This window comes from Oratosquilla oratoria, unplaced genomic scaffold (genome assembly GCF_046742065.1).
Source record: "Oratosquilla oratoria isolate Oo_2021 unplaced genomic scaffold, ASM4674206v1 SCAFFOLD85, whole genome shotgun sequence".
Taxonomy (NCBI): Eukaryota; Metazoa; Arthropoda; class Malacostraca; order Stomatopoda; family Squillidae; genus Oratosquilla; species Oratosquilla oratoria.
Window position 1 is genome coordinate 617,292 of NW_027467749.1, and position 14,278 is coordinate 631,569.

At 42.8% G+C, this 14,278-nt stretch overlaps 1 protein-coding gene across 1 annotated transcript; it reads left to right on the forward strand.

Annotated features, from left to right (window-relative positions):
* The first annotated feature begins 5,320 nt into the window (after positions 1–5,320).
* Positions 5,321–7,344, forward strand: LOC143024048 (uncharacterized). Its single transcript, XM_076182762.1, has 2 exons — positions 5,321–5,477; positions 5,951–7,344. Exons 1-2 carry the CDS (start codon positions 5,321–5,323, stop codon positions 7,342–7,344), a joined length of 1,551 nt encoding a protein of 516 aa, XP_076038877.1.
* The last annotated feature ends 6,934 nt before the right edge of the window (positions 7,345–14,278 follow it).

A 14,278-nucleotide genomic window follows, 5' to 3' on the forward strand; every position in this document is an offset into this window, starting at 1 on the left:
GTGTTTGATGAGTATAAAGATGCATTTCCTGTTCTCACACATGGAGAAGTTTCCTGGAAACCTTGGTGCGGTCAGCGACGAGCAGGGAGAAAGGTTCCATCAGGACATGCGTCAAATGGAGGTGGGACGCAGTCATGCTCGCGGACTACTGCTGGTCGCTGAAGAGAGACAACCCAGCAGCTGCTCACACACGGAATTCGAGGAAACGGCGATTTACGCCGTGAACTCCGAACTTTTGTGTCACGTAACGCTCATGTACATGTATTAAGCTTATCAAATGTAATCGAGTATATAAAAAATGAATGAATTTGGATACGTTGACTTTTATTTCCCCAGGAAAACGGAAAAACCGAATTTTTATGATCCGCAGAAATTGGGTTTTTGGACGAAAAATCGTTTTTTTTTCTTAAATGTCTGTAGCGAACAATCCTGACCTGATTGAGAAAAACCAAGGGCATTTTCGGACTCAGAGCATCACAATTAGTCTAATTCCGCTGGAAAACCCTGGACGATTAAAAAAAAAAAAAAAAAATTGTTACCCAGTGCTATCAAAGGACACCAGGACACGTGCTTCAAACCATAGGAGAGTTTGCAAAATCCAACCCAGTTATGACCGTTTACAACCGGTTACTCATCGAAGGACCAAGGACAAGGCGTAACGCATACAAAAAACAAGGTTCCATGCATAATACTGTATACCGATGATCAAGTTGAGGACCTGAAGCGCTTCTGTTGTACTGGAGGAAGTGTCCTTGGAGTAGAAAGAACTTTTAATTTGGGAGAGGTGTTTGTCACAACTACAACATTTAAGAATCGCGCAGTCATCAGAACAGATACAAAAGACCACCCTATATTTTTTGGACCAATGTTTTTACACGGGACGTCCACTCTGAAGGACTATCACGAATTTTTTTCTCGGATTCGATGTGAACTAATCAGTGTTGACTTGCACAATCTGACCGTTGGAAGTGATGAAAAAGCTCTTCGAAATGCCCTGAAATGCGCCTTCCCCGAAGCAAAGATCATTTATTGCACGCGGCACTTGAAAGAGAATCTTTCACATTACATTCAGAACAAAGTTTGCATGGACAAGACAGACAGACAGGATGTTATCAACAAAATATTTGGAGAAAAGGGACTCTTATTCGACGATGTCATCGAGTTTGAGGTGAATGCAGACGCCCTTGTGGATGAAATAAAGGAAAAATCAAGCATACTGGCAAACTACCTTAGCCGACAACTCCTCCCACTTTTAGAAGACCATCGGAAGAACGTCGCCAAAAGCCATTGTGCCGACCTAAAATGGACCAACAACAACGCTGAGTCAGGGAACCACATCTTGAAAAATGCAGTAAACTGGAAGGCACAACCGGCAGACAGACTCATAGACACTCTGTATGACATAATCACTGCAATGTACACAGACGTGAAACGGGCACTTGTTGGACGCGGTAATTACAGACTGTCTGAACATTACCAATCTCATGCCATCCCCTTACGCCAAATGGGCAGCGATGACCGAGGAACAGAAGGACAGAGCAACCAGGAAATTTCTAAGAGCAAGGATCCCACAGAAGGACGCCCCGGTCACATCGACGAATGGTCTGCTCCAAGTGCCCCATACACCAAGTGCTGGGAAGAAGCCAGGACAACGGAAGAGGAAAGTCAACGCCAAGACATTCACACCCAAAAGTAAACGTGTTCGCCTCGAACTTTAAGGTGATTCGATCGTGACTTTATTGAACTGATGGACGGAATACATAGAATACGAATCTGGTTGAATATTACATTTTACGATTTTATCCTTTTGTGTTCTAATTTGCTTTTAATGTGATTAACTCCGTGGAGTGGTCAAACTTGCTGATGTGCTGTAATCATCTTAAGAAATAAATATCTTCAAACCCTGTGATTAATGTGAATAAATGGAGTGGTCAAACTTGCTTTTAATTGTTCTTTGTTCTTCCTTTCTTCTACTTCAATGAGTCTGATACCTTGCCGTGGTGAAGTAGCTTGCGTACCTCGTTGACCCAGAGATCTATGCCCGAATTGGAGTTTTATATCAACTCCGGTAGGATCACCCATGTCAGACAGATCATGGAGGTATATAATACCTCCATGGACAGATCATGGAGGTATTATTAAGACCTCCATGGACAGATCAAAGGGTAGAGGTCAGACGAAACTCGGACTCGAATTGACTCAGGTTCTCGATCGTTGGGGTTTTAGGCCTACGGTACCTCGAGTGATAGAAACTCGATCCGGTGGGGTAGGTATTAGCCAAATTTTATACCACTGGTCAAACTGTTAAAATACACATTCCATTTGACCAACGATCAATCTCCACCTCCGGTGTGGTAGGTTTTAGCTTGTGTAAAGGTCCGGTGCGGTCCGATGGAGTCCGGTGCGGTGCGGTCCGGTGGAGTCCGGTGGGGTAATTAGTCATACCGCTTCCTAACCAACATGGCTTTCGAGCCTTACACGGCACAGACACAGCTCTTGCCACAACATACCAGGCAACTGCCGCTGCTAAAGCCCGCAAAATGCAGGTTAATCTGGTTTTGCGGGACGTGAGTAAAGCCTTCGACAAGGTATGGTGGCTCGGGTTGAAACACAAATTGATACAGATGAACATGCACCCAACATTCACACGAACACTTTGTGATTTCATTACAGACCGAACTGCTTGCATACGTATACAAAACCACTATGGGCCATACTTCGCTCCACTCTGTGGAGTACCGCAGGGAAACGTATTAAGCCCAACACTCTACAACATTTACTTAAAAGACCTCCCTTCACCACATCCACATTGTCAGAACATAATATACGCAGATGACATCACACAGATTATAACATATACTGGCCGCTCGGAGCGTATGCTTGCGTTAACGACTGCGAAAGCAGTCGAGCAAGTAAATGCATACGAGCGGAAACACAAAATACGAACAAACACAGACAAATTTAAACTCATCCCCATACAGGGACGTAGGCGTGAACCCGTCGTCATTGACGGGGCTCCGCGCAATTACGCAGATAAGGGCAAGATACTTGGCTGGACGATTACCACCAATGGTGGGGCGGCCCATGTACGCGACAGGAAGGTGCTTGCATCTCTCGGCCTACAACGGCTGCAGAGATTCAAAAGCCTCTCTGTTAAGTACAAGAAAACCCTGTATCTCGCACTTATACGGAGCACACTTACGTACCCGATAATACCGTTACACACATTACCAAAGACAAGCGTGCAAACATTGCAAGCGGTTCAAAACAAAGCACTAAAATTCATTACAAACACGCACTACCCTGACATAAAAACTGCACAAGCACTACACGAGGAAGCTGACATTCAACCACTAAACATTTACCTACACGACCGTGCCTCCCGTATATGGGAGAAGCTCATATAAATCACAACTGAAACTACACGTTCACTCACAGATAACACACTCCCACTACATGTGGAACACGCTAGATTGCCGCTGAGTTTCGAAAGAACACAAAGCGGTGATCTACCCACTCCACAATACACAGTATATACGTAGTAGAATCTTGACCGAGGGAAGTATTAACTCCCCCTTTTCATGAATAACAAAAGCGAGCATAGGCACATATCAACACACATCAATATTCAAAACTTAGAGTTAAGTTTTGTAGATTCAAGTCATTAGATTTAAGTTTATGTTGGATAGGTACAACATGTTTTCCCTCGGCGCCACGTTATGTTGGCACAGTGTATATAAATATATTTATTAACTTGTATTGTGATGTATGTTTGTCGTGTATAGTGCAATGATTGTGTTATTGTAAGATTTAGCAGATGTGGTGCGCGCCATGATTTGGCGCCAAAAATGTGAGCGTGGCGCCAGCAGGGAGTATTCAAGCAGCCTTGACGACTGCAGCACGCATTTTTTGTGTTTGTGTTCTTTTGTGTATCTAAATATACTTGTGCCTTGATTTTCGTTGTGTCTTAATTTTGCCACCCAGAACATTAAATGGTGGCAGCGCGTAAACATTCATTGTGTATATATACAGAACTCGATTTGTGTGACTTTGAGAATTGCCGGCCGGTACGCGTTGTGGCGATGTCTTTTTTCTCCCCATTTTTCTTTTCCAGCCAGGTGTTTTTCAGTGAACCTAACTAATAATAGATATGATAGTGCTCCGGACACAGTGACTTTAGTTTGTATTTCGGCGCAGGTGATTTGCGCCAGGTGATTTTTTTTTTTTTCTCCCGCTCTTCTCGGGCATCATCGGCGTCTGCCCTGCCACTGGATCGCCTTGGGTTCCTGTGTGTGTTCTCAGCGCTAATTTGGGCCTGGATGGTGGAGGATTTTGGACAGTCATAATTGTATTCTTCAGAGGCAACAAGTCTGCTGAATATTCCGGTCGTTGGCGTTCCCGGACAGCCTTGAGATCGCTTTGCGCCATATACTTTGGCTACCTTGTACCTCGTTACCAGTTTTGTCTATTAATTTTGTGAATATATCTAACTAACTAATAAAGAATTAATTTCAAATCCGTGATCGACCACCGGCGGTACATGGTAATTCTGTGACACGCGCAGCGCTACCTCATGTAAAGCTTTGCTCCATACCTTTGGCGAATTACCATGGGTGTGTAAGATGTCAGACGACGCAGCAGCTAGGAAGAAGCGCCAACGTCACTTTTGGAAGTGGGTGACTGATACGAAGAATGTATCTAAAAGTGAGGTATCAAAGGACCTTAAAACACTAAACACATTAAGGGCAGAGCATTGCAAAAACTTTCCGGACCTTTATGGTACCAAAAAGTCCTTTTCTTTTAACGAATCCGTGAAGGAGTTTCATCGTAAGATATTGAAGTTCAATATCACAATACGAGAATCCGATGATTTTACGTATTGTGATGAAATGTTTGATGGTTTGCCATTATTTGATGGTGAAATAGAGGTTTCTGGTAATTTTCTGAAGCACTATTTAGCGGGCTACAAGAGCTTTACGAAAAACGGAGGTGTGTCTAATCACAGAACTTATCAGATGCATTATTTGGACATGCTTTTCAAGAACTTCAAGCGAATTGAACGGAAAAATAAGTACGATATACGAAAAGACAAAGAAGAGGTACATAAAAAAAGTGTTGCTGAAACAAAAGGAAGAAGAGAGGATACAAAATGAGAAAAGGAACAAATAAAAAGATTGAGAAAAAAGGAAATGCGAAAGAGGAAAATGGAAGAAACAGCAAAGCGGAAAGCGGAGGGCCAAGATGCATGAAGCAGCGACAGCAAGATGCGCTTGCTTTCGTGGCCAATTACGGTTCTCCTGATTTTTTCATGACGTTTACGATGAATCCAGCATGGACACAACTAGAGGAGTCGTCAACACAAAGCAAGAGCACGTCGAAAAACAAAGGAGATAGACCTGATTTAGTTAGCAGAATTTTCAAGATGAAAATCGACAGCCTCATAGATGACTTTGACAGTCAGATGTGTTTTCGGAAAAGTAAAGGCGTATCTTTATAGTGTAGAATGGCAGAAAAGAGGTCTTCCCCATATTCATATTCTCTTATGGATGAAAAACAGTCAATGGGGAATTGGTTAGTAATATAATATCTGCAGAAATACCAGACAAAAACAAAGAACCGAAATTATTGGAAATAGTTACAAAATGTTTGATCCATGGACCTTGCAAAGGATTCGATGAATCACTTGTGTGTTGCCAAACAAAATCTGTGCAAGGAAAAAATTGCTGTGGCAAGGGATTTCCTAAACCGTGTAGGGATAATTTGTTATTCGGGAATAACGGGTACCCACTGTACAGAAGAGGGGCTATAGGAGAAGGAGGCAATAGTTTTGAAAAGAAAGTCAAAGGAAACATTGTGAATGTGGATAACTCCTGGGTTGTGCCGTATAATCCGTATTTGTGTCTTAAATATAACGCCCACATAAACGTTGAGTGTTCAAACTCTATAAAAGCTATAGCTTACGTGACTAAGTACGTGAACAAGGGTTGTGACCGTATACTGTATTCAAAAACAAAAGAAGACGACGAAGTCATCAATGAAGTAAGAAATTATCAAGATGCTCGGTACGTCAACGCTAACGAAGCTACATGGAAGATATTCAAGTTTCCAATACACAAAAGTTTCCCCCCTGTTACAACTCTAGACCTTCATCTGGAAGGCGAAAACGAAATATTTTTCAAGGAGAACGAAAATGCTGCAAGCTTACAACGTAAAACTGCAAAGGATACTCAACTTACAGCATTCTTCAAGTTATGTAAGGAAAACGAATTTGCAGCCACCCTTTATTATCATGAAATTCCTAACCATTTCATTTATGATAAGGCTGACTCGAAGTGGTTAGAAAGAAAAACTAGGACAGCGGCGGCTCTCGGACGGATAAGGGCTGTTACGAACAAAACAGTAGAATTGTTTTACCTCCGTGTGTTATTGACACACGTCAAGGGGCCTTCATCCTACGAAGACCTCAGGACAGTGGACGGTGTCACACACGACACATACAGGGAAGCAGTCAAAGCCATGGGTTTGCTGAATGATGAAGAAACTTGGTCGAAAACAATAATGGAAATCATCTCTCATACCAACAACAGGGATCAATTGAGAACAACATATGCTAGCATGTTGGTGTTTTCAGATCTGGAGGATCAGAGGAACATATGGGAAGAAACAAAGGATTTATTCGCGAGTGATTACCTTTTTCGTAGAGGGTTAACGGAATATAACGACGAAATATACCGTGATGCCCTCGACGACATACAAGAAAAGGTATACAATTGTGGCGGGAGCAGGATTGAACAGTACGGTCTACCTCCTTCAAGAAACGGGCAAAAGTTAACCAATATTGTACGTAGAGAGAAGGCATATGATAAAGCAAAACTAGCAGAGGAAGTGAAGGAAAAGATACTGTTGATGAACGAGAAACAGAGATACTGTTACGACACTATAATGGAAAGAGTACTAAATGGACACAAATACCCCGTAAACGGCTTTTTCATAAATGCTCCTGGGGGAACCGAAAAATCATTCTTTTTGAATGTTCTCTTGGACGCGGTTCGATCAAAGGAAAAGATAGCGTTAGCTGTTGCTTCCTCTGGAATTGCTGCAACTGTTCTTCATGGAGGAAGGAGAGCCCATAACATGTTCAGGATACCTATTATGGAGCACAATGAGGTACGTTCATGCAATGTGAAGAGAAATACGGAGATGGCAAATTTACTTGAAATGACCTCTTTGATTGTGTGGGACGAGGCCGTCATGGCTAACAAAAACACCATAACGGCTTTAGACATTACTCTTCGAGACATATTGGGTGTGAACCGTTTTATGGGAGGTGGTGCGTGGAGGTGATGAAATTGATTGTTGTATAAAGTCAAGTTATTTTTGTGAGGTTGAAAAATGATGATGTTTGGAATCGTCAATTTGCCAGAGTAATAGTAAACAACAGGGAAGAGTTGGTGAAAAGAGTATACGATAAGTTCGAAGAGAACTTCCTCAACATTTCTTATTTCGAGAAAAGAACAATCATTTCTCCTACTAACGATGATGTTGATTGTATTAACGACATGGTTTTCAAGCGACTAAACACAGAAGCGAAGATCTATCGAAGTGAGGATACTTCTGTGGATAATGAAATGGACATTCAAACATCAGTATACAATTCTATCAACAGTCCTTCAATCCCTCTTCACGAGTTGAAGATGAAAATCGGGGTTGTTGTGATGGTTATGAGAAATATTTGTCCTCCGAAATTGTGTAATGGAACAAGAATAATAGTCACTAATCTACAAAAGAACATTATTGTTGGTAATATCTTAACGGGCGCATACAGAAGTGACCAGGTTATGCTTCCAAGGATAACATTAGACTCTATAGACACGTCTGTCATATTCAAAAGGAAACAATTTCCTATAAGATTATGCTATGCCATGTCGATCAACAAATCGCAAGGACAAACGTTTGATCGTTGTGGATTACTTTTAGACATTCAAACATCAGTATACAATTCTATCAACAGTCCTTCAATCCCTCTTCACGAGTTGAAGATGAAAATCGGGGTTGTTGTGATGGTTATGAGAAATATTTGTCCTCAGAAATTGTGTAATGGAACAAGAATAATAGTCACTAATCTACAAAAGAACATTATTGTTGGTAATATCTTAACGGGCGCATACAGAAGTGAACAGGTTATGCTTCCCAGGATAACATTAGATTCTACAGACACGTCTGTCATATTCAAAAGGAAACAATTTCCTATAAGATTATGCTATGCCATGACGACCAACAAATCGCAAGGACAAACGTTTGATCGTTGTGGATTACTTTTAGACAGAGCCCAGTGTTTTGCTCATGGACAGCTGTACGTGGCGTGTTCGCGGGTAACAAGCCACGATTCCCTGATTGTGTACACGGGATACCGTAAGCAGGGAGACGAATATGTAAGGAAACCGGCACGCAATTGCGTGTATAAAGAACTTTTTTTACCGAAAGAGACGAAAAAACTCCCGTCATTGACAAATGTTCTGGGAAACAGAGCCCAAAGGAAGATTTTATGGACTTGAAAGTTATCCGTTGTAACGAAGAGGCACGAATAGCTGAAGAACCTGATCATTCAATTTCTGTATTGCCTTCGATTACTGAAGAGGAAGCTGTCAGCATGATCATGCCCGAAGAGTTTTATAATAACGACTATTCGGGTAGAGAGGATAACACCGAAATGGCGGAAATGGAACGCGAGAGGGAACTGAAGGAAGAAAATGAGAAACTCAAGAAGGAAATGAAGGACGAGAAGGAAAAACGCGAGAACGACCTGAAAGCAGATAACGAAAACCATAAGAAAGAATTACAGAGTGTGAAGGAACTTCTGTACAAAATCATTGGTAGTACTGATGAAGATGTATCTCCCCCTATAAAGAAGAGAAAAATTGTAATGGTTTGTTAATAAAACAATGATAATAACACGGTATTCATGTACAACCATGGGCGTAGCCCTGGGCGCGAAGCAGCGCCGCAGGCCAAGCACCCCTGGCGGAGCCAGGTCCGGCGAAGCCGGGTGCTTGTGGTGAAAAAAAAAATACATTACATAAGATAAAATTAACACAAAATACATTCAACTATCCGGTCGTGATTGAAGCGGCCATTTTTTTGTGACGTCACTTGTTTACATTCTGAAATGTTACCCCGGAATGTTTAGACTCCCGTCGCCTGTGACGTATGTTGTATACTTACGTATTAGTGCTCTATATTATTGATTTTTTTTCTAATTACGGTCTTAATATAATTTTTCTTCATTGTTTCTGTGTCAATGCTGTGTTTGTGTGTATTATATTACGTTCATATCTCATGTCCATGTGATCTCTATATATATATTTTTTTTACATTATTTCATGCTTATGCTAGTGTGTTGTATTTGCTTGGTGTCAGTGTTATCATAGGCTTTTAAGAAGTGGGTTCAGGTTGTCATCTCCCATCATGTCTATGTCTAAGAGGCCTTCGTTTCTCAGTCCGCCAAGCTCATAGAGACAATGGCTCACAAATTAACATTACTTCATCAAAATCCATCGGTGGTGAAATTTTCTGGTCAAGATCCTCATTATAGGGCGACTGATTTTATCCACCAATGTGAGGACGCCATTATTCAGTCGAATGTTTCGACGGGGCCTGAAAAGATCTCCTTTGTGGGGTCCCAGATTGTGCCAAATTCTCTAGCATCGGAGTTACTCTAGGCTTCGTGTTTAGATCCTAAAATTCTGAACTATAATTATGACACCTTTAGGTCTAACTTCCTTAAACTTTTTTCAGATACTCTTGGTGGTGGTGCGTTCCATTGGTGCTTCAAACTGTCTGATACTCTCGTATCCCGACTGGGCACTCTTGATTATAGACGGGCGCAAGCTCAGGCCAGTATCCTTGCTGTTGAAGCTTTAGAGTCACTTTCACAGTCAGATTGGGTAGAGAATGGTAACATTTCTGTAGATAGATTTCGTCTTATCATTGAATTTCTCTTGTATATCCTTTTTTTGTGCTTTCTGAGAGAAGCAATGCTCATCAACATGGTCATGTCCCTTGTTCTCCTCAGTTCTCTCAGTCTACAGTTCCTACTCATTGTATATGCTCATACGTATATAAGTAGGTTCGCGGGCATTACACACACTTGTTGCCCAACCCTCGTAGCATAAAGACGTCGTTACGCAAAAGTTTACCATCAAGAAGAATTCCGGTACCCGAGATAATTCTCGCACTCTGAGAACTCGCTCTGCCGATGACCTATGTCCCCCGTTAACTCTATTGTAGACAATCCATAGCCCCTGAGGTCTTAAAACTTGGATTGTTCTGTAATAGAGGGGGGAAACCTCCCTTCCGGTCTCGTGCTACTAAGCACAACCGGCATAGACGCGTGCGTGCTTGGCCAGTTATCACCAGCGATAGTAGCCGTTCCCCACGACTCCCGCGCCGAGAACCACTCCCCCGTATATGCTCGCGGCATTATCAGTGTAATCGCCGAGATTTTTTCCAATTAACTAACCGATAACTAACGTTTCCTGCCCCCCCGCCAACCGACCCTACAACAATCGCTTCACAATCACCACCCCTTTACACAACACGAATAACACAAACAAAAACACTAGAACACGAGGACGCCTAACCCATTGCGCTCGGCGCAATGGGTCGAGTCAGGATCCGGGACTTACGTCCCAATGGTAAACAACGCACACCTGAAGTATGGGACACTCTAGGCAAACACAATATCTACATACAAAAGCTCATAACACTACACACCGCATTCATACTGATCACAGACGACACGACCACAGAAACACTCAGCCAGAAAACCACAAAACAATTTTCAACACCAACGGCTTCGAAATCCAAGACCCACCAGAACTCAATGCACACAGAACACTAGTCATCACACAAGTCGACCCCTATGTCACAGAACACTCACAAGAAGAAATAAAAGCAGAAATTGAAAGACTGAACACTAACACACACGTAACACAAGTCATTAAACTCCCACGAACCAAGACAGTCCTCGGAGCGTATGCTTGCATTTCGAGCAAGTAAATGCATACGAGCGGAAACACAAAATACGAACAAACACAGACAAATTTAAACTCATCCCCATACAGGGACGTACGCGTGAACCCATCGTCATTGACGGGGCTCCGCGTAATTACGCAGATAAGGGCAAGATACTTGGCTGGACGATTACCACCAATGGTGGGGCGGCCCATGTACGCGACAGGAAGGTGCTTGCATCTCTCGGCCTACAACGGCTGCAGAGATTCAAAAGCCTCTCTGTTAAGTACAAGAAAACCCTGTATCTCGCACTTATACGGAGCACACTTACGTACCCGATAATACCGTTACACACATTACCAAAGACAAGCGTGCAAACATTGCAAGCGGTTCAAAACAAAAGCACTAAAATTCATTACAAACACGCACTACCCTGACATAAAAACTGCACAAGCACTACACGAGGAAGCTGACATTCAACCACTAAACATTTACCTACACGACCGTGCCTCCCGTATATGGGAGAAGCTCATACAAATAAACACTGAAACTACACGTTCACTCACAGATAACACACTCCCACTACGAGGTACATGTGGAACACGCTAGATTGCCGCTGAGTTTCGAAAGAACACAAAGCGGTGATCTACCCACTCCACAATACACAATATATACGTAGGAGTAATATCTTGACCGATGGAAGTATCCCCCCCCTTTTTTCTAGATGGAAATATACCCCCCCTTTTTCATGAATAACAAAAGCGAGCATAGGCACATATCAACATACATCAATATTCAAAACTTAGCGTTAAGTTTTGAACAGCACTAAGGTAGTATAAGCGTCAAGGACGGTAATTTTCCACCCACCCTCATCCTTGCTCCTACTATCTCTAAACATCTCTCAAACACACACCAACATAACTTTTTCTCCCTTTACACAACAAACCAACATTGATAGGAAGGGAAATGACCTACGGGCGGACAGAGGTGAACCACCGGACAAAGGGAGTGTTCTAAAAACCATCTGTGGGGATTTAGGCATCCCCATAGTAAATATCTTCAGGGCAGGCAAAGGGTACAATGTACTCTGCGCAAACAGACATGACGTGGAACAATTCCACGAAAACACAGCTAAGAACAAATTAAACAATATAGGCCTTACACCAGTACTACTGCCACAACAAAGAGCACGTAGAACAGTCTACTGCACAGGGGTAGACCCATGGGTAGGAGAGAGGTCAGCCCTAGATATTGAAAATGAGATCCACAGCCAACACGACTACCTGATAGGATCTCAAGTTTCAAAACTAGGGACCCTGACCAGAACATTTAAAATCACATGCTCCACTGAAGGCCAGGCAGAGAGAATCACAAAGGAAGGCATAAAAGCCTTCAACATGTACATCCCGGCGGACAGAGTCCGAAGGGAGGAGTATGTAGAGATAACGCAATGTCTCAAGTGTTATCAATATAATCACTCCACAAAACAATGCCCCCAAAAGGAAAACATCTGCTCAAACTGCTCGCAGTCAGGCCACACCCACAAACAGTGCACCGAACCAACACCTCAGTGTTTAAACTGCCAGGGGAATCATGTGGCAGTAGCATGGTCCTGTCCCACACGAAAGGAGGAGAAGAACAAGCTCCTAGCTAAGCGGACAACAACGTACGCGAGTGCAGTACAAAATAACACCAACACCAATAACACCAAAATCAATGCACAAGCTCCTACCTCAACCACCACTCAACCCACACAACACACAGGACTTCCACAAATCACCTTGAATCTGTCCAATACACTACAACTTCAAACAGTGGGCATGATTTACTCAGCACACTTACATAACATCACTCACCCAGGTACATTCCAGACACACCTCACAGAGCTCTGCATCCAAAATAACATTACTCCATTCTCACTAATCCCAGCAGGCTCTTCCGAATCTCTTTTGGGAATCACAATACAAACAGGAAACACAACCCCTACCAACAATCCTCCAACGTACAATCCTTCTATCAACACAGACACAGTTACCCACACCCCCTCCCCACACTCCCCCTCCGCTACACCAAACAAAACCGTTACAACGCAAGAGACTGACAATCACGTACCTTCCTCCTCCTCCTCCCATTCCGTCCCCTCCAACAGCACCACAAGTACCCAAACCGTTACCACCCAACCAAAGACCTCCATCACAGAAGACACAAACTCAGACCCAGAACACACTTCAGATAAGGAATTAGATTTCACAATATACGCAGCAATAAACACAAACATCCCAACAACACACAACCTCTCAAAAGGACTGGACAAAGGACATTTTAAAATTGTACCTAAAAAGGAAATCAAGATAGGACCAATTATAGAGAACTGGAACAACAGACTGTATGACGAGGAAATCTTCGAAATCAAATTGATTCCAGCAAGTAAGTTCAGGAGAATAAACAAAACACCAACAAGCACATAAAACACACAAATAAACACCAACATGTACACTACACTCAAAGTCCTACAGCACAACGTACTAGACTGGCACAACAGAAGACACGAACTAATAAACACCTACAGACGAATAGACCCAAATATCATAATCATCAATGGACACGGATGTAACAAAGACAGACCAATAAAAATACCAGGATACACCACTCACTCCATAAACACCTCGCAAGAAAAACACGACGGAACATGCATTGCGGTCCAAACACACTTAAAACACAAACTAATAGACGACTTCCACTCAGACATGTTAGCAGTAACCATAGAAACCTCTCTAGGACCTACAACATTTGCCTCAACATACATCCCATTCAGACGATGCTACCTAGTATTTCCAGACTTCATAAGACTCGCCACATTCCAACACCCAACATACATAATGGGTGACTTAAATGCCAGGTCCCAAGCACTGGGACACAGGGATTCAAACCCCCCTGGCAAGGGAGTCACTCATCTCATACATAATTACGGTATGACACACATAGGACCCGAATTTCCCACATACATTAACCATCAAACATCCACCACTCCAGACATAGTCCTACAAAACAGACATGCCACTCACAACTACCACATAACACCAGGGCCACTTACATCAAGCGACCACATCCCAGTCATTATGACAGTGTCTGCGTCCCCCATTCAAATCCCGATAAGATGCCGATTCGCGCCAAAGAGAGCGAACTGGAAACGCTTCAAGTCGCTCACGGAGGAATGCGATGAGGTTAACTTGGAGGGTGCGAATAAGGAAGAGATAGACCGAGC